Source organism: Alligator mississippiensis, chromosome 1 (genome assembly GCF_030867095.1).
Source record: "Alligator mississippiensis isolate rAllMis1 chromosome 1, rAllMis1, whole genome shotgun sequence".
In the NCBI taxonomy this organism is placed as follows: domain Eukaryota; kingdom Metazoa; phylum Chordata; order Crocodylia; family Alligatoridae; genus Alligator; species Alligator mississippiensis.
The window spans coordinates 256,001,672-256,022,706 of NC_081824.1; the positions used below are offsets into that span (position 1 = coordinate 256,001,672).

Below are 21,035 nucleotides of genomic sequence, written 5' to 3' on the forward strand. Positions count from 1 at the left end.
GTCCAATCAAGCTAGTTTTCCTCCTTACTGAAAAGATTCTTTCATATTACCTACAATGGAATAGAGAAGTCCTTCTTTTAAAAATGTAAGTTTTTCAAAACGTAAAATAGCATAAGGTGCACATATACACAGCATGTAAAAAACCTCATTTTAAATTAGTCCCAGAAATTATGTTGGCAGCCCAGGATTTATTGTAGTTTGCATGCAAGTATTACGTAAGGAGTACCCAACCACAAAAATCATACTCCTGGCAAATGGAAAATTTGCCCAGCAACAGTATGAACCATTCTGCAAGACAGCTCTATCCTGAGCTATGAGATTTTTTTTTTTGGGGGGGGGGGAGAGGTTGTTTTTTGTTTTTTTAATTTTACTGAATTAAACCCAACTTCAATTTTTTTGCTTGGCTCAGTACATGATGCTGTCAAGCAGTTCCACATACCTATACTTGCAATCTGGACTTCCTACCGAGAGCCGACTTCATGCATCGTTCATTCATGTCATCATGTAAACATAAGCCTGACCTGAACCTCCACTAAAATCAACACAAACCACAGATGTTCTCCCTTTTCTGGAATACTGCTCTTACTAATTTTGACAGGTCCCAAGTCTGCCTAGCAATACCCAATATATGGTTCACAGTTCATAAGGTTCCCCCAACATTGTCATGAATACCTTCCCATCTCAAGTACATCGATGCACTTTATTTCTTTTCTTTTTTTTTTTTCCCCTGAGGAAGGACATGTGAGTCTAAAACAGAGCTTTCCAAACTGTGTGCCGCGACACATTAGTGTGTCGGCGGCAGTGTGTAGGTGCGTCACGCGAAATGCAGAAAATTTTGCGGAAGGGCACCGCGGAGCTCCCTTACTCACGTCTGCTTCCCTTGGCCCCTCCCCCGGAACTGAATTACTGTGTCGCAAAATGATGCAAGTCTAAAAAGTGTGTCACCAACATGAAGAGTTTGGAAAGCTCTGGTCTAAAAGCGTGCAAATAACTTTTTTGCAACTATTTAGTTGATGTAATAAAAGATACCATCTCTACCCAAAAACTTTGCCTTCCTTTCATGCTCAGACCAACAGGGCTACTAGATCCCTGAAATGTTCAAGACACAATAAATATAAAATTTCATTTCTACCCAGGAGAAAATTTACAATCTTTGCAATCTCCTAGCAGAAATTTTTTCGCAAACATCTAGTTGGTCTAATAAAAGATATCATCTCTGCCATGAGTTTTGATTCCTCAAAACATAATAGAAACTTTAGGAAGTTGCATTACTCTTGAAGTTTTCCTCTAAAACTTCAGGTAACATCTCACCTCTGTCTTTCAAGAAAAGCTACAAATAGGGCAATTCTACTTTGAGCAGCACCACCTGAGTTAAGAGTAAGTTCTACTGAAAGCAAAGAGTTATTCCAAACTAACACTGCTTCATTTGGGAGAAAATGGTGTTGCTAAAGATGCTCTTAAGATAAACGTGACAGGACAAAAGAGAGTCATTCATCGGTCATCACTAAGCCCATCAGACTATTAGGAGTAGGTAGTACAAAGCTTAGTCGCTGTTGTTTTTAAAGGAAGTAATGTGTATTCCATTCCTGTCACTGAGCTGCAAGCTGTATTTCTTTCTGGTAAAAAGTGACATGTATTACTTCAAGCAACTGTTCCAAATTTAAAATAAATAAAAGGATATTGGTCATCCAGTTATTTTCTCAATCAAAATAAAAAACACTCTTATTTGCAGAAGGGAGCAGCCACTGGTCATTTTAAAGACAACAAATAATGCAGTCATCCTGTGGCAGGTACAGGCTCTGACAGAACAAAAAGCAACAGTAAATGATTAGCGTTCTCTTTTGCTCTATTTTATCATGCTGGTTGCATTTGAGCAGGTTTATTTCTTGTGGCAAATTAAACATCTTGTTCAGTGAAAACTTTTTATTTAAATGTGAGGAGTCATTTTGAATATCAGCAGTTACTCTGTAGGAGTGGCAAGGAGCCCAAGTTGTGAACCATATCTCACTATGGTAGACTAAATATAAATATTTATTGGAGCAAAAGCTTATTTCGCTTTGGGCTGCTCATGTTCATCATCGTTTGTTTATGCTTAGGCTTAGTTTTTGTTGTTTGTGTTTTAACATTTTTATAAACTTGGCAAATTTATAAACACAGCAACTGATTTTACAAAATAAGATGAAAATTTGAAGCCCAATGCAAACAAGTCAGTACAACAAAAGGCTGGAAATTCTGTCAGTAAACAGAAGTCTTAGACTTCAGAAGGGCAGACTTTGGTAAACTCAGGACACTAGTTAAAAAGGCCCTTTGTGACTAGCAACTGGACAATTTGGAAGTTCAGGAATGGTGGTGCTTCCTTACAGGGGCAATTTTCACTACTCAAAAAGAGGCCACCCCCACACAGTCAGAGAGGGAAAGGGGCCAAGAGACCCGCTTGGTTCAACAGGGACATTAGGGAACTTTTTTTTTTTTTTTTTTTTTCAAAAGCATATATGCAACAGAAAAAACAGTTCAGCACCCAGAGAGGAGTACACTCACACAGCCAGGGTCTGCAGGTATGAGACACGGAAAGCCAAGGCACGCATGGAGATCAAGCTGGCAACCAAAATAAGAGACAACAAAAAGCTCTTCTATAGGTACGTAGGAAGCAAGGGAAAAAAATAAAAATCAAGCTCCACTGTGGGACCCCTGCTGAATATGGAGGGGCAGCCCACAGTTAATGTCCATGAAAAGGCAGAGCTCCTTAATACTTACTTCATATCAGTATTCCTAAAATCAGACAGGAACTGGTCACCTGTCCAGAGGCCCAGGGAATACCAGGAAGACAACAGTCCACATAAAATCAGTCCCAAACAGGTGAGGGTACTGAACATCTGGATGTTTTCAAGTCTGCGGGGCCAGATGACCTGCATCTGAGTCCTGAAAGAACTGGCTGAGCTCGTAGCAGGGCCTCTGGTGAAGTTGTTTGAAGAGTCATGGAACTCAGGAGTGGTCCCGAATGACTGGAAGAGGACTAATGTGCCCTCTTTCCATTTTTAAGAAAGGGAAAAGGGACAACCCTGCAAAACTACAGACTGGTCAGTCTGACTTTGGTCCCAGGAAAAGTCTTTGAAAAAAATTGTCCAGGAGGTCATCAACCACAAGCTTGCAACTAGTAGGGTATTGAGAAGAAACCAGCATGGCTTTGTCAAGGGTAGGTCATGCCTAACAAACCTGGTGTCCTTTTATGACTAAGTAACTAACCAGCTGAGCAAGGGACATGAGGTTGACATCATTTTACCTAGACTTCAGCAAGGCCTTTGATATGGTTTCCCATGAGATTCTCTCAGTTAAGCTGGAGGGTACTACTGGCCTAGACCAGTCTACCATGAAGTGGGTTGGCAACAGGCTCAGAGGCCAATCAAAGAGACTTGCAATCAACGGGATGGCCTCATCTTGGACGGCCGTCTCCAGTGGCATCCCACAGGGATCACTGCCAGGGCCCGTGCTCTTTAATGACTTTATCAATGACTTGGATGAGGGAGTGCAAAATGCAATGATTATGTTAGTTTCATAGTTTGTAGGGTCAGAAGGGACCTTGACAGATCATCAAGTCCAACCCCCTGCCGTAGCAGAAAAGAGCACTGGGATCAAACATATGTGGATGACACCAAGCTGTGGGGTAATGCAGGCACATACCAGGAGAGGGTAAGGATTCAGGACAACCATGACAGCCTGGTCCTATGGGCTGAACGCAATCAGATGAGGTTCAATAGGGAAAAGTGCCAGGTCCTTTATTGACCAGAAGATGAATATGAGCCAATAGTGTGATGAAGCTGCCAGCAGGGCAGGGCAAACAGAACTCTGGCGTGCATCAGCCTTAGATCCAGACAGGTGCTCCTACCCCTCTTTTCAGTGTTGGTGAGGTCATAGCTGGAGTAGTGTCCAATTCTGGGCACTGCACTCAGGAAAGATGTGAATTAAGCTCAAAGGAGTACAGAGAAAGGCCACTTGTATGATTGGAGGCCTGGGGGATAGGCCCTATGAGGAGAGACTCCTGGAACTTGGTTTGTTCAGTCTGCATAAGAGAAGACTGCGGGGTGACTTGATAGCCAGCTACGAGTATGTCAGGGGTGAAAACCAAGATGTGTGTGACTGATCGCCATGGATGCTGGTTTTCTCTGATAAAAAAATTCCCAATTTTTTAATTAAAAAAAAAAGTAACCCACAATCAATATTTTTCCATGATTAAAATGAAATGTATATACAGAAGAAGCTGTTAACCTGCATCTTACAAGCCGGCATGCTCTACTAACCAGCATGTCGGCTTGTAAGATAAAGCGAAACCAGAAGTGCCCACCATGGCACTTCCAGTTTCTCTGAGCCCCCACGGCCCGGGGCAAAGTAGCCTGCACTGCCGGGCCTCCACAGCCCAGGGGCATAACAGGCTGTGTGGGGCCTGCCTCCCAGTCCCACAGGCCTGCAGGAGGGACAGCGATGCTGTGGGAGGGGCGGGAGAAGCAGCGGCCAGGACTGCTCAGTTAACTGCCATATTTTGTTATCTAGCATCCACCATTCCCAGGGGATGCTGGATAACAGAGCTTTTACTGTACATATATTTAATCACTTATAATGATTTTTTTTTTAAATCAGAAAAAAACAGGATCTATTGTGATAAGCCATATACTGAGATATGAGTATCATAGAACAGAAGGACCAAAAGGAACCTGTAAGATCAAGTCTGGTCCCCTATCATGGGCAGGAGGTTATTGGGCTCAAACAAGCTCAGCGAGGTACCTGTTCAAGAAGAGGATGGACACCTCCAAGGATGGCAACTGTACCACCTCTGCCAAGAGTCTGTTCCAGATTCTAGATACCGTTATGGAAAATAAGTTTTTCCTTATGTCTAGCCTAAATTTTTCCTCAGTTAACTTGTGCCCATTGGTCCTCATCCTCCCAATGGGTGCCATTCTGAAGAGCTGCTCCCTTAGATCTTGGGTTTCATCCCCGATATACTTGTAGGTGGCTATCAAGTCACCTCTCAGTCTTCTCTTACGCAGACTGAACAAACCCAGTTCCAGGAGTCTCTCCTCATAAGGCCTATCCTTCAGGCCTCTAATCATATGAGCAGCCTTTCTCTGTACCCCTTCAAGAGCTTATCCACATCCTTCCTGAAGTGCAGTGCCCAGAACCGAATACAGTACTCCAGCTGTGGCCTCACCAACGCCAAACAGAGGGGGAGAAGCACCTCCCTGGATATCTTCACAACAATTCAGTTGATACACACCAGAGTTCTGTTTGACCTGCCCTGCTGGGCAACTTCATCACACTGTTGGCTCATATTCATCTTCTGGTTGATTGTCACCCCCAGGTCTCTTTCAGAGGCAGTGTCAGCCAGTGGACCACTACTCATCATATAAAACCCGGCACTTGCCCTACTGAACCTCATCTGATTGTGTTCAGCCAGTAGGACCAGTCTGTCAAGGTCGTTCTGGATCCTTACCCTCTCCTCAGATGTGCCCACATTACCCCACAGCTTGGTGTCATCCACAACCATAATCACTGCATTTTGCACTCCCATAATCCACGTTTCTCCATGATTAAAATGCAACACCACTCTGTGTATCTATCAACAGACATTTCATTTTAATCATGGAAAACAGTAGATTGTAGATTACTTTTTTAAAATCTGAAAATTGGGGATTTTTTAAATCAGAGAAAACCATGATTTCTGCTTATCACCACTTGAAAAGCAAGCACAAGTAGTTGCAAGGCTAGTGCAAAATGGAGCTAAAAGTAAGAAGTATGGGAACTTCTTTATTCGGTGATAAAATGACAAAATTAAAATTCGCTAAGTCTGCCTTTTCTAGAAGGCAAAATAGTTTGTGTTGAAGAAAATTTGAAGAGCAGCACCTCCTTTCTGCTGATACAGGCAATGCAATTTCTACTACCCAATAAAGTTTCTCTCCTTGCAACATGCAACTCACTTGTCAAAAACAAAACTTGCCAATACATAATTTACATAGATTAATAGATCGTAGAGTCAGAAGGGAACATAATGGATCATCGTGTCCAACCCCCTGCCCCTGGCAGGAAAGAGGACCAAGGTCAGATGATCCCAGCCAAGTGACTATCTAACCTCCTCTTGAAGACCTCCAAGCTAGGTGATAGCACCACCTCTCTTGGAAGCCCATTCCAGATCCTGGCCACCCTTACTGTGAAAAATGTCTTCCTAATATCTAACCTAAATCCACTCTCAACTAGTTTACACCCGTTATTCCTAGTCACTCCCTGGGGTGCCTTAGTAAATAGCGCTTCCCCTATTCCCCATTGACCTCCCTTAATAAATTTATAGGTGGCCACAAGATCCCCCCTCAGCCACCTCTTGTGAAGGCTGAAGAGATTCAGCTCTCTCAACTTCCCCCCTGTAGGGTCTATCACAAAAGCCACTAATCATGTGAGTGGCCCTCCTCTGGACCCTCTCGAGATTCCCTGCGTCCCTCTTGAAGTGTGGCACCCAAAACTGGACACAGTACTCCAACTGCGGCCTGACCAGTGCCGCATAGAGGGGGAGCATCACCTCCTTTGATCTATTAGTCATGCACCTGCTAATGAACAACAAGATGCAATTGTGGCCTTGTTGATGACCTCGTTACACTGCCGGCTCATGTTCATCTTGGAGTCAGTTATGACTCCAAGATCCCTCTCTGCCTCTGAGCTGCTGAGAAGGCACTCCCCAACCTATAGGTATGCTGGGGGTTCCTCCTTCCCAGGTGGAGTACCTTACATTAGTCTTTATTAAATTGCATCCTATTTCTCTCTGCCCATTGATCCAACCTGAATCTGCTCCCTGCCCTCCAGTACACTAACTTTGCCCCCACAACTTGGTATCATCAGAGAACTTGGAGAGGGCGCTCTCCACGCCCTCGTCCAAATTGCTGATGAAGATATTAAATAACACTGGTCCGAGGACCGAACCCTGTGGGACCCCACTGCCCACCTCCCTCCGGGCTGAGAAGGAACCATCCACCACCACTCTCTAGGTGCGGTCCCTAAGACAGTTGGCCACCCACCTGACCACGTAGGCGTCCACTCCACAGTCTGCTAGCTTCCCAATGAGGATAGGGTGCGAAACTGTGGATGACTAAGTTTCTGTGAAAATACTTCCCTTGTATAATATAAAACTTTAGAAGAAATTGGCTACAATTTATATTAGACACATTTATGCCAACACAATGGACATGGTTCCATTAAAGGTATGTTAACCCAACAGATTATTCCAGTAAGCCATTTTTAAGCTTATGCAGTGTTTCATAGGTCATGATTAAGAACCAGAAAGGTCTCATAGCACTTTTTTTTTCTTTTTTAAACCTGCCAATATTGCAAAACATTCAAGATTATTTATCCAGGGACAAGCAGAACTGACTATAGGCAAACTACTTTTGAGCAGAAGACAGAACAGTTACTTTTTTACATTAAGGTAATTTCCGCTATTTGTGTGTTCTTCAAAAAGAATCAGAACACTAAAAAAAAAAAAAAAAAAATCCCACCAAAAATATGGCAAAACCATGAGTTGGCTAGTGAAATTTGTTATCCCACTTTTAATTCACTTTTAAAAAGTTACCAGGTATCAAGGAAAAGTTTACATATGTTAATGGTTTTACTGATGTTTGTTATTTTCTTAATTCACTCTTCTTGCTAAGCGTCAAGGCTGATATTTCTGTTATAGAAGACCAAAATACTCACTAGAAGTAAGTACAACTTAAACATTACATGCTATGTGGACAAGTTTCTTTACTAACCTCCAAAATAAGTTAAAACAAAATTTATGTCAAATTTTTCAGCATCAACTGGCCACATTTTACGGGGGGGGGGGGGGGGGGGTTAGGCCCAGACATTGACACTCATTTTGTTTTTGTTTACCGAGTGTCACTTTTAGGAGTTTATTTTGTGTTTTCATTTCAACCACCACAAAAGAATGTTTTAAAAAACAAATCTGATCAGAATTTGTTAAAAATAGGCTGCCATTAAGCTTGTTTTTATACAAGCTAAATTTTAAAACAAATTAAGTTGACTGTTCCATTAACATATTAACAATGACTTGGAAGTAGCATTTTTTTTAGATTTTCTCAACAAAGAGGAAGAAAAACAGATTTACATCCTACACCAAGGAGACCTCATATGGCTTTCACAATGACTTCTGCTCCACGCAGAATGGCACTTTAAGGCAATTCTGTAATTACACACCACTCATGATGGAACAAGTACAATCTGAAAACAAACGCAGTGCCCAGAAACTATACTGTTAGCAGGCAGCTAGCTAGCTTCCTGAATACCAATGTTTGATAAAGTCCATTTCTATTAGCAACTCAGGCCTATACCTATCAATAGATTACTATTCAGCACTGGCGAGGCCATATTTTAAGTACTGTGCCCGGTTTTGGGCCTGTCCACTAAAGAAAGGATGCATCAAAATCGGAGAGTCTAGCAGAGGGCAATGAAAATGGTGAGAGTGCTGGGGCACATGACTTACAAGGAAAAGCTAAGGGAACTGGGCTTGTTTAGTCTGGAGAAGAGAAGACAGAGGGGATTTAATGGCAGCCTTCAATTGCCTACAGGATGGTTACAAAGAAGATGATAAAGCTAGACTGTTTTCAGTAGTGGCAGATAACAGAACAAGGAGCAGCAGTCTCAAGTTCCAGCAAGGGAAGTAGAGGGTAGATATTAGGAAAAGCTCTCTTACAAGGAGGGTAGTAAAATGCTGTCTCTAGGCATGGAGATTTGTCTAGGATGCTACAGTTGGGGCCAGTCTTGCTTTGACCAAAGGGATGAGGACCTCCCGAGGTCCCGTCCAACCCTGATTTTCTATGCTTCCATCATTCTTAGGTTTAGTCCTCTGGCTCTTAGAGACTAAGAGAGGGACCTAGGGCTTAATATGTACTAGCCTTTTCTTGGCTTGAAATCTCCCACAACTGTTCAATATAGTTTATATGCAGCAATGGAAGCACTACCACTCAAAACATAAGCCCCTGTTACAAAGCAAATCATAAGGGAGGATTAGATGATGAGGAGTTTGAGAATACAGGAAAGGAGAGAAACTTGGTGAGAGAGAAAACAAAGAGAGGAAACAACCACTGAAAACTATAAAGGAAAAAATTATACAAGAGCTTATGATAGAGAAAGGAATGGAAAAAATATGGTAAAGCAGGGAAAATAAGGTAATTTACCTTAAAAAGGCCATTTATTCTAGAACTATGGCACTGTTTTCCTTTTACAGCTTATTTTCCAAACTGCTGACTGCCAGTACAGCTCTAGTGTCAAGTACAAGACTGGTTATTTTCAGTTGCAGAAAACATGGTGGCAAAAGTGATACTTTTCACCTTAGGAAAGGTGTTTAACGTTTGTCTACGTGGGGGAAACAGCATGCAATGAACTCGAGTGGGAAGTTACAACACAACACAGTTGCTCCTTATGCAGACAATCAACATGCTAAGGGCATAGTTACGCTGCATTATGTGCCACCACCAAGAGGCACATGCCATCCACTAAGTCTCAATTCATCATTAGTTACATCCCAGAAGTGAAGCAGTATAGCTATTTTTCATCAGTCCTTAGCATGTACCAAGAAACAGACCCCAAAACAGCAGTGGACAACATGCTTTAGGCCAGTGGTTCTCAACTTTTTTTGAACCAGGACCCATTTGTAAACATTAATGGCCAGTTCCAACCCAGTGACCTTGACTCCCGACCTGCTGCCCCCAGCCCCACCATGACTGTGGGGCAGAGGATGAGTGTGTGGGGAAGGGAGGGTCCCAAAGCAGCCCCCTGCAGGCTGAAACTCTGCCAGCCTGCAAGGGAAAAGCCACGGTTTGCCACATTTTTCTTCTTTAAAGGAGAATCCATTTTTAAAGTTAGTTTGCAACCCTTTCATATATTCTTGCAACCGACTTTTGGGTCACGATCCATGGGTTGATAAACACTGCTTTAGGCCATTGCGTCAGCTAAATTAACTCAAGTCCTGGATTTTATTAAGTGCGGTGGCAGGCTTCTTGGCAGAAGTCATGCTCAGAATGGAGCTGATATGGACAAGCCATGAAAGTACTTTTATATAAGGGAACATATCGCGTTTACGTGGAATAATCTACTTTAGCATCTAGTATACTTACCACACAAACTGAACCATTCAAACATCAGAATCATAAATTGGTTTTCAATCAGTGAAGTGCCCTGGCTCCGACCCCAGTTGCTGGGAGTGAGCACCTAACACAGCGTATCTCAGAGTGGGGGGACATTGTGATGGGAGAGTGCTTGCACTCAAACTTTGGGAGTCCCAGAGGATGGGTGATCTGTGGCTGGGACACTGCCACTTTCCTGTTTTTTCCCTTGTTTTCTTAACATAAGATCAACTTTAATATCCTGCAAATAAATGAAGGACATCTGCAGCATGCTTCCCCAGCCAGGGGAGGAGGGAGCGATGGGGAAGAGTGTGCTTGGGCTCAGATCTCTTGGTTCCCAGGGGCTGGGGGCACAATGATGGGCTGCAGTTGAGTACATAACATGAATAGCATGATGTCTTTTACTGAGCAAACAGTGCAAATAGAAGAAGTGCCCACAAAAATAAAAAAAAAAAAATAAAAAAAGGGAATGGTGGACAGTGCTGGCTACATGGCAAAGCAGCCAGTAGCAGGAGTGAGAGACAGGGGTGAGAAGCAATACAGCAAAAGACATACCTAGAAAATTAACCAGGCCCATGTCACAGAATGCTAAATCCACACAAAACAGTGAACCAGTTCAAAATTGTACTTGATTTTCATGGGGCACTTTGGAAATATTCCAAGAAGATTTGAACTGGTTTAACAGGCTTATATGCCTGCCCGTTTCAGGTTTAAACCACATTTACGCTGTTTTAAGCATTTTGTGCATCCATGCTAACTTGCCTTCAGTTTTCACACAATGCACAAGGGTTTTAAACTTGGTTAGCAAGCCTCAGTCTGCCTTACCATCAACAATATGACGCATTCACAAAGGAAAAACAGATCTAGAGACAGTTTTATTGGGCAGCTGAGTCTACCTTCGATTAATTTGTTCAAATTCCTGGACCTGCAAAAAAGGCAATAAACAAGGACACATGCTAAAACTACATTATGTTATATTATATAAATAGAAGTAAGGAACTGGAAGAGGTCTGGAGGATCACTAAGTACAGTCATGTGCATTTGCAGACAACCATTTACCCAAAGCTCTGCAGCTTGTTTTTCAACAAAATTCTGGATGTGTTACATATTTTGCAGTCTTGTACAAGAACAGTGCCTTGGTGAAACTGAAATGTTAATGGTAGACAAACATACGTGGCCCAAATAATGCAAGTAATCCATCAATTAAGTAATAAAATTAGTTCTACCACTAGCTTGACTAACTGCACATTCAGAGATGAATATGCAACACACATCATATATAATACAAAATATATCTGAATTCAACATTAAGGTACCCTAAAAGAACACAAAGTAGAAAATGAAAACACTAAGGTTAAAGATTCCACATTAACTATGCATCACTTGTACATAGTACAAGGCAGTTTTCGTAACATGTTCCAATGGTAGTCTCACAATTTACGAACACCTTATTTGTAGTAAGTTACATAATGTTGTTAATTCATGTTATAATACTGGTGCTGTAAAGGTCCAGTACACCTTTCTTTTAAGCAGGTTCTCTTTCTGTGGAAGTATGTATGCAATTATTAGAAACTCTGCACTATGTTTACATATTTTTCATTCTTTCAGAGACTAATGCTGTATTAGTCAGAAGATCTTGCAAGCTATTACTCTGAAAATCATGTTAAAGAAAAAATATATTCTAAAGTTCTTAGGCAAACACAGAACTAGCATGGCTTTTTGGTTTAGCAGAGCTTCAAACCATCTCAAAGCTAAGACAATACTTCCTTTGCTTACTGGACGCACATTTATAAAAATACTGGTAAGCTGCTGTTTTAATGAATGAAGTATTTGTATATACTATCTGGGAAGTTATTAATATGCCTAGAATGTAAGCATAAATTAAATAAAAATCTTGCCTCAGGGAAAGGTCAGCACCACCCCCCTCCCATGTGGTAGCATTATTAACCACCACTGATAGGTATTTCTTAAGAATTAATGTAATTAATTTTAAACCCATACTGTCAGCCTGTCATTTGAAAAGCCAAACCCTGTAATTTCACACCTGTCTCCCCATCAAGTCATTATTAAAATGTTTTACACAGCAACGTATATGTTAATACCCTTTCAGTCAATTAAAAGTCATCATCACTGGTCCCCCACAGCTTTTTAAACATGCAAGTATCTATCCTAGGTGCATATGGTGCCTTCCACTGTTTTCAAGGAGACTCATTCACTTGGTAAAATACACTTTCTGGCTAGGGAGGAGTGGGGACTTAGTCCCACTTTTTCCTCATAGCTGCTACCACCATTGCAGTTCCTAGCCAGAGAAAGCTTGCACAACTATTATTCCTGCATGTGCACTCCACTGCCTCATTACTCCTTTTGTCTGAAACAAATGGATGGACACAAGAGTGATCATTTCTTGTTTACATGCATCTCTCTCCTCCTTGTGAGGTTTAATTAAGATCCTAAAAAGTTAGGCAAGATCCCAACAACTTTTCATGCCATCTAATAAACAGAAAAGCAATACGAACAGCAGAAACAAGGGTCACAAAACACTGGAGGAAAGACCAGCAGTAATGTATTTTGAAAAAAGAGAGGGACAAATTGACCCATTTGGAACAGAAGGGGCAGTGATCTGAAGCATGTATATAGGAAAGCAAACTATGGTGTTAAAAGATACTAGGAAAGCAGAGTGAATGGAAAGGCAAATAAGAAAGTTAGTGGACACAAAACTAAGAAAATTCACGAGGATTGATGATATGAGTGAGAACACAGACAATGAACAACCTTATATCATGAATCAGGAAAACTGAAGGGATGAGCGCACAAACATTAAGTATTTGATCTATCAGCCTATCAAACAGCACACAAAGGAGTCACACCAGTACTCATAACAAATAAGCCACCAGGCTTTCTGGGAAGGCTTTCAGAAAAACAGCCAAACAATGTTTCACACCTACTATACGGTTTGCTCTAGTTAAGTTTATAGCCTCTGGACTGTCAAAAGCTGGGCACTTACCGGGACCGTATACTTATGCAAACTTTATGAGAACCATATACTTACCCAACTTTATTAATGCACGTTTTGTAAAGTGTTGTCAATACGGTGGTGTAAGCAGCCCTTAAACTGAATATTTCCCAGGTTCTTAATAGCCCTGGAACTGATTATTAGAAACATGAAAAGTGTCAGGAGCTAGTCAGTTTGAGTTACTAATAACACAGCAGAGTGTGGTAACTCTAATCAGCATCATTTACAGTGCTGTCAATGTTGTGATTTATAGATTCATACATGTTTGGGTCGGAAGGCACCTCAGTAGATCATCAAGTCTGACCCCCTGCCCTGGGCAGGAGAGAGCACTAGGGTCAGATGGCCCCAGCTAGGTGCTTGTCCTGTCTCCTCTTGAAGACCCCCCAGGGTAGGGGAGAGCACCACCTCCCTTGGAAACCTGTTTCAGATTCTGGCAACCCTTACTGTGAAGAAGTTCTTTCTAATGTCCAACCTAAATCTGTTCTCTGTCAATGTGTGGCCATTGTTCCTAGTTACTCCAGGGGGTGCTCTGGTAAAATTGAGCATCTCCTATTCCCTGCTGCCCTCCCCTGATGAATTTATAGGCAGCCACAAGATCAACTGTCAGCCTCTCAGGATATTCACAACCTCAAAACTCACCAATTCCCTTCATTTTCAAGGATTCTAATAAGTAGCCTGACAGTCACTATAATGAGCCTTGAAAAAAAATAAAAATAAAAAGCAGATCCATTCAGTTTCAGGGCTAAAAACACCACAACACTGGCAGCACTGTTAACAACAGCAGTTAAGCAAACCAGGCTACCTGAGCTGTGGTATTTGGAACCCCAAAACCAACTAGTTTGCTTCATTTTCAAAACTTGTAACAGCAGCCTTTTAAAAGTTGCCTTCCTTTACCCTTCCTGGTACAAGTAAACCAAGTACAATTAGTTACTGATTGGCAGTTTTGTAACCATGCAGTTAGCCAGAGTGCAATTAAGTTACAAAGAAGACAATGGGTCTGCAAGATGTAAGCACTTGTATAGTTTGTGCACTTAAATGCACAGGTAATTGCAAATTAGTAACAATATGATCCATACACAACAGATTGAGACTGGCACTGTTATACAGTTAAGCCAATTATGCACATAATGGTCTACATAGAAGCAGAGTAGTGGACTGTTCAATTTACTTTTTTTTTTTAACATTACCAGGGGTTTCCAAGGTTCACAAAAAGTGTCAGAGTAAGGAGACTGTGGGACTATTACATAAACTACTATGACAGACCTTCCAGGTACATAACGAAAAGATTTCCATCACCTATCCCCTATTTAGAGAGAAGTCAGTAGCATCCCACTCCATCTTCCATTCACTGAAACAAGGCAGGTAATTTACACCCAAACAAGAAACAACAGTTACACAACGACATCTCAACATAAAGCAATTTCTGATGGGAACTTCCAAGCATTCTTTAAAAAATATAATCATATTGGCACCAAGTTATGACAATAAAATGTTCTAAAATGTAATTAAAAACAGCATTTTTTAAAATTCCCTTACAATGATCAACTCTCAAAGAGTTTTAAGAGTTTTGCAGCTAGCAGTATTAGAACCTTTCACAAATAATTTCAGCATGCCTGTAAATTCTTAGTCACAAAATGGCAAGGTTTTTTGGTTAGATGTGATATCTTTTATTAGACCAACAGAGTAGTTGGAAAAAAGTTTTTAGCAAGCTTTTGGGTGCAGTCACCGTTCCTCAGGCAGAGAGAGTCTCTGCTGTCTCCCTATGCCTGGAGATGGGTGACTGCACCCGAGAGCTTGCTAAGAACTTTTTTCCAACTACTCTGTTGGTCTAATAAAAGATATCACATCTAACCAAAAAACCTTGCCTGACTATGTCCTTAGACCAACACTGCTACAATCAAAAACCCTAGTCATAAAATTGATTTGTATAAGATCCACAGTTAGAACAGGACAAGAACCTGGCCTTCAAAAAGTAAATCCTTATTTACCTGGATAATTTTGGTTGTTTTTGCAACATCTGTTGTTCCTTTGCTATACAAAATGGCTCTAATGAATGCTTTGCAAAATGACCCAAATATATTTTTATTGGGTAAAGGAGAAAAAACTTCAGAGCACTGCAGAGAAATTGAGTGGTACTATTACTAGAGAAGTGTTTGTCTAAATTGCAATGCACAATTTTGAAATTATTTTAAAGTATGGGTTCCAGAATGGCCCCTAAAAAGTATGAAATAAATACCAATGGTTAACATAACCTTTTACCCCGATTATGTTGAACTGCACTAATTTCTTTCTTCTTTTTTTTGACTAGGCACAGTAATGTAAAGGTAGAGATTATTTAACAAAATAAAAACAGTTAAAGAGTTCAGAACCATGTGTCTCCCTTCATTTTATGTTTTTGCATCTCTCTCTCTTACAAAACTGAGACAAACCAAAACAGATGAAAGCAACAGTTAAACCATGCTACATCTTGGTCATTTTGTTCTTTGGGTTTACATTTTGTTTTCCATGAAAAATCCTAAAGCTAGCACAATTTGTTATTCCTACCTTAGGAAAAATCCTAAAGGTAGCACAGGTTTTTTTTCCTCCCCTAAAAGTATCTTAAAATTCAACAAATTACTTCAAAAAAACAATACAAAACAAAAACTTTCCTTCACTAACACATGGCTTGCAGAACTTCAGCAAGTAAGTTTTCATGGCCAAACTATATATTGAAAATGGCAAACTGTAACAGAAGCACTGACATCCTTGAAAAAAAAACTTGTCCTACTAATGGTGCCCTACCTTCACTTACCATAAAACAATGCCTTACCTCAGTAAGAGAACAAGAGATATACTGCTTAGTCCTCACAACACTCCTTTACTATTTAAGATCAGTACCACCTACTATGTTTTTTCAACAAGTTTCCTGCGACATTTAAAATAAGATCTGGTATTTTTACATAGCTATGTTGGACTGGTATTTAAATGCAACACTTGATATTTAGGACTTATATAGCTGCTTGTAAAGCTACCACATACATACTGTAAGAGTTCTGGATTTCTTTTATTAAGTGACTTGATTAAAAAGCGTTTTCCACGCATTTTTTAGCAATAACAACAACGTACTTCAACTTATAAACACTAAGCGACTTAAAAAAAAAAAGCAAGGAACATCAGCACTGAGTAACATCAAAATATTACTACGTATTCAGAAGTAATACATCTGATCACACTGAAAATGTTCTCTCAAGGTAGTCAAGCAAATAGTTTTTGCCCCAACTCAGCGACTTGACTGCAGAAGTTCATAAGAAGGAAAATACCTTGCCAACTATTAGTTGCTCTGAAAGCAATCTTTAATTCTGGCAGTACTTCCCTTTATCATGGCACACCCCAGAAATGGTCTTAAGAAAGGCTTCATAGCAGTGATTCTCCAACTAATGGGCTAACCATCAACTTTTAAGATTTCTCACAGACTACTAGACATCCTTATCAAATTTCTACACTGAAATGATTCTAAATGCACATGAGGATCAGTGTAATCTGCAGATCACATTTGAGAACCACTGCTGTGAGGAGCTACCCTAACCGTAACATCTCCCCAGAGCCAGAAGTCTCTATATTCACTTAACTGGCATTATACAGCAGCTGCCACATGCGCTTTTAGCAGCTCCATATCACTCAACTCAGCTGCTATACTACCGCAATAAAAGCCACAGCCTAAGATGGCACCAGGTGCTGAAAAAAGGATCATGGTAGCCAGCAGAATGGGCATGAGTCAACATGTGCCTTCTGCCATTTGACAGCAGAAGCCTTACACTGCTCCATACAGACTGGAGGGTTCTTGCTGCAAAGCAGCTTTGGGTGTGGATGCAACTATACTTCTGCCAGCTAAAGGAGAGGTCTTTCAGAAAAACTCTGTGATGTAGGCTAGACCATAGCTTACGGTCTTTTGACTCAAGTAGGACCCTCCAAAGAACAACTGCCACCAAAAAACAATATAAAAGCAAGTAGCTGGAAACAAACACATGAATGGGCTCAAGTCCTACATATAAATAACTGGTAAAACTCTTTCAAACACACAGATAAAAGGTGCTCACTATTTAAGTGTTAAGAATGGTAATTTCACAGAGCTGGTCACGTGCTTCCTGCTTTTAGTATATGAGAGTTTATATCAGGGATTCTCAACCACAGCCCCCCAAAGATCCTTTGAAGGGTGACCCAGGCTAAATGGAGATAAACTGGTAAATCCAGGCTCAGCCTCTTCCCTGCCTGGCCACTGCCACACTCCCACTTCCTGGCCCCTCTTTCAGGAGACAAGCACTGGAATAAATACAATAGTTTTTTAAATGGAATGCCACTCAATTCAGAAATGTTATGGAAGGGTGCCTTGAATCTATGAAGACAGAAGAATCCCTGGTCTAGATTTAGTGATGTAAGATCTCTTCTGACAGTGAAGTTCTCACAATAAACAATAAAACTGAAAGCAGCACCAGATTTTGGTTTGCAACCAAATAGATAAACACCTGGAAATATTAGGAATTTATAAGATTACTAAATATCAGTAAGTTCTCCTTAGCTGGATGAGTCTGCACTGCCTTGTACTCTAATTTGGTAACTGGAAGGAAAACAGGTAAAAATACACAGGACAATAGGTCTATTTGCTACAATACAAAACTAACAGACACAGGAGAAATACTGCAATAAGTCACACCACAGCTACTGTCCAAAACCCTGGATACACCAAGTGGCAAAAGGCCTTTCAACTTTGCAAGAAAAACAATAATTGTTTCATACCCATGTCGGATGCCTTATTACTAAAGTATGGTTAATTTATTTTTACATTTAAAAAAAAACTGTGTGGGAACTTGAACCAAGAACATCAAGAACAGCAGATTAAGAGAAATTAGCAAGAACAAGCTGCACACACGCTCTTTCTTGAATAGATTTTCCTAATGTTTTACGCTTCCTTTAAATTTGTGGGTACATTCTCACCAGAAGCCCAGTTATCCTTTCAGCAGCAAATGCCTGATTGTTTTCTTTCCTACCTCCAAGTCCCCACTTCTTCCTGAATACCCACCCCTGCAGAGCTTCAGAAACTTTACTGGGGCTCCAACAGTAGAGTATATTGCCAAACTAGTATCTAGAAGTCGGTATAAAACATTTCATTCAGCTTTCATTCTAGTAAGTGACCGAAAGGCAGCTGAAATCTGCTCAGAAAAAGCAGTATCAACATGCCAGAGAATTAGTGCAAAACTATTACTTGCTGTTCAACCTTTGATCCCCTTTGCTTCAATCACACCTCCAAAGAAGCCTTGTTTAATTTTCCCCCAAACTCCCCAGGTCTATTCTAAATGATAGGCTAAGAGATTTTGAACACCACTCTCCCCATAACATCTTAGCTGTAAGCAAGTACAAACTGGTGCACATTTAATGAGCCAATCTTTGTGTGGATTTTAGGCAGGCTGTACACAGACCATAGTGATCTTTTTTACCCTGTTAAAATCACAAAGTACAATCATCTTTGGAAAAAACATCTGATACATACTATACAACAGAAGCATTTGTCACAATTGTTACTTCAGCTACTCTCTTGAACAGAAAATTTCCAATGCAATGTAGAACACCTCAAAACAATAAAATCTTCTTTTTAGAAGAATACAAAGCATCTTTCTAACACATTCCAGCTATAAAGAAAGTTGTATATGCATTCCTTGAATTGTGTAGCTTGATTGCACAAGGATCAACAAGAATATTATCTTTAGTTGACATTAACTTGTACCACCAACCATTAACTTACAACCCAGTTATTCTACACTTTCCAAGTGAATGTAAAAACAGTTTCCCGAGGCAGTTCAAAATCTAAAGCATCTTTTCTATGAAGTTACTACTAACACTGCTGTCTTGCCTTAGAGGAAGGAGCAGGAACAGAGCCGTGGATATAAAAATGAACACTGCGGAAATGTTATAATAGAGGGGCACATTGTTCTGTGGAGGAGAGCCTTGATTAAGTACAAGGACCTAATCTGAAGTCTTCAGTGCTAGGACAGAAAGGTGCACAGAAGTTAGCTGTGAGAAGAGCCAAGTGAAAACAAGATATTGTTCAGAGAATTAGAAAAATCGGAATGGGTAAATAAACCAACTAAGAAAGTAAATGTAGAAAAGGGGCATTTTTATGCAGTTTTAAGACAAGAAAAAGACCTGTAATATTTAAACAGAAAATTCTTAGTCATTGGGTGTCAGAGAAGGCAGGTTTGAGAAAACAGTCCACACATGTCATCACTGCTATCCACCACTTTTGCTGCATGAGCTTGAGGATTTGCTGGATATTTATACTATGGTAGATATATCAGGTCAAGTTCCAAATGGCATAATAAAAAGGCTGACATCTATGCAGCTTATTTTTCTAACCATGTTAAGTGACACAGCCTCAAGACCTGCTTTTGCCCCAGGCATCACATCTATGCCCAGGGCTTACATGTACGTAGCAGGCGCACTGGCAGAGGAACCCGTTGTGTAGACAGCACTTCAGATTTCAGGACTCCAACAACTACATCTTGAACAAACACACCTAGAGCAAGCATGTACCCTCATGCGGCCAACATCAAAACACTGAGGTGGAATGAAAATGAATCATTTTGGCACTAACTCTCACATTCACCTCGACTACTGACAACTTTGCACATTCCTGCAAGCAAAAGGAACAGAGCACCTTAAACGCCCAGGACATATCCTCCAGCACCACCACAGCTCAACCAAAAATTGGTTGCCAACTTGTCAATGCTTCTCTCTATGGAAGTCTTTAGTAAAAGACAAAAGATTTACATGAGATGGAGAGAAACTAGACCCAGAGCAAAAACAGTGGGCTCACCCAACCAAGAGAAACTGTCACGAGGCTCAAGTTTCAGGGATTTAAGAGCTCTGATGCAATGACACTGCCTATGCTCCATGTTGGCCACCTCCCCTGCCCCCTGCAGTGGGGGTGCTGGGATGAGCATACACCTGCCAGCTCCCCATGGCCAACAGGGCAAGCTGCATTAGGCAAGAGGTCCAAATAAAGGCACAGACATCCACTCCCTGTGGCTCAGACAGAGCCAGGCACCATTTCCAACCCCACCCCAGCTATCCCATCTGCCTGCCTCTTTCTGCTGCTCTCAAGGAGAGGAACTGATCCTGCTACCAGATCCACTGCCATGTCTCCTCGGAGGGCCGTGTGCTTCTGGGGCCCACGGGGGTTTCAGCCTGGCGAGCCAGCCGGTGCCTACTGGTGCTACCTGTGGGGTCCAGCAGCTGCGCCACACTGCCCTGCTGTTGGCAAGGCCTAGGCTAGCCCCCCAACCCTGCCCCAGTCCGGTCTGGGGGGCACAAAACAGCAGCGCACGTGGTGCCCAAGGGGGAGGGGAGGGGAGCCCCCCAACCCCGCCCTTGGCACCCTCCAACCTGCGCAGGGGCTGCCAGAGGCACACGGGGAGGGGCCCGGCCCGGCCGCGGAGGGGGAGGGGAGGTGTAGAGAAGGGGGAACTTAGGCGGGGCAGGGCGGGCGCGCTCCCCACCCCCCGGGGGAGAAGACGCCCGTCCTCCCAGCCGCCGCCCGGCGCGTGCGCGTGAGGGGGAGCGGCCCCCCCAACCGCCGCCGAGGAAGTGCGAGGCCCACGGGGGGACTGACCTGGCAGAAGCGGCGGCAGTAGTACTGGCCGCGCAGCAGGGGCGGGAGGCCGGCTGGCAGGCCCGGCGCCACAAGCGCCTCCAGCTCCTCGCCGAGCCGCTCCGACTCCTGATCGCTCTCGTCTTCCGCCATGCTGCTCCGGCCGCCCTGCGCGTACCGAGCTGCCCGCCCCCCCCTCCCCACCCCGACACGCCGGATGGCCCGCCCCCCGCAGCCGTGGCATCAC

The 21,035-nt window shown here is 42.1% G+C and overlaps 1 protein-coding gene and 1 non-coding gene across 2 annotated transcripts in view; both read right to left on the bottom strand.

Moving 5' to 3' along the window:
- The window catches only part of ZNF654 (zinc finger protein 654), a 63,677-nt gene extending 42,703 nt beyond the window's left edge, over window positions 1-20,974 (bottom strand). The window contains exon 1 of the mRNA XM_014603989.3: window positions 20,810-20,974. Coding sequence (XP_014459475.3) covers window positions 20,810-20,941 — 132 coding nt within the window. The 5' untranslated portion in view covers window positions 20,942-20,974. The remainder of the gene's footprint in view (window positions 1-20,809) is intronic.
- LOC132247996 (U5 spliceosomal RNA) lies at window positions 19,878-19,991 on the bottom strand. Its single transcript, XR_009459356.1, has one exon. It is a non-coding gene; the product is annotated as a U5 spliceosomal RNA (small nuclear RNA).
- Window positions 20,975-21,035: the final 61 nt, after the last annotated feature.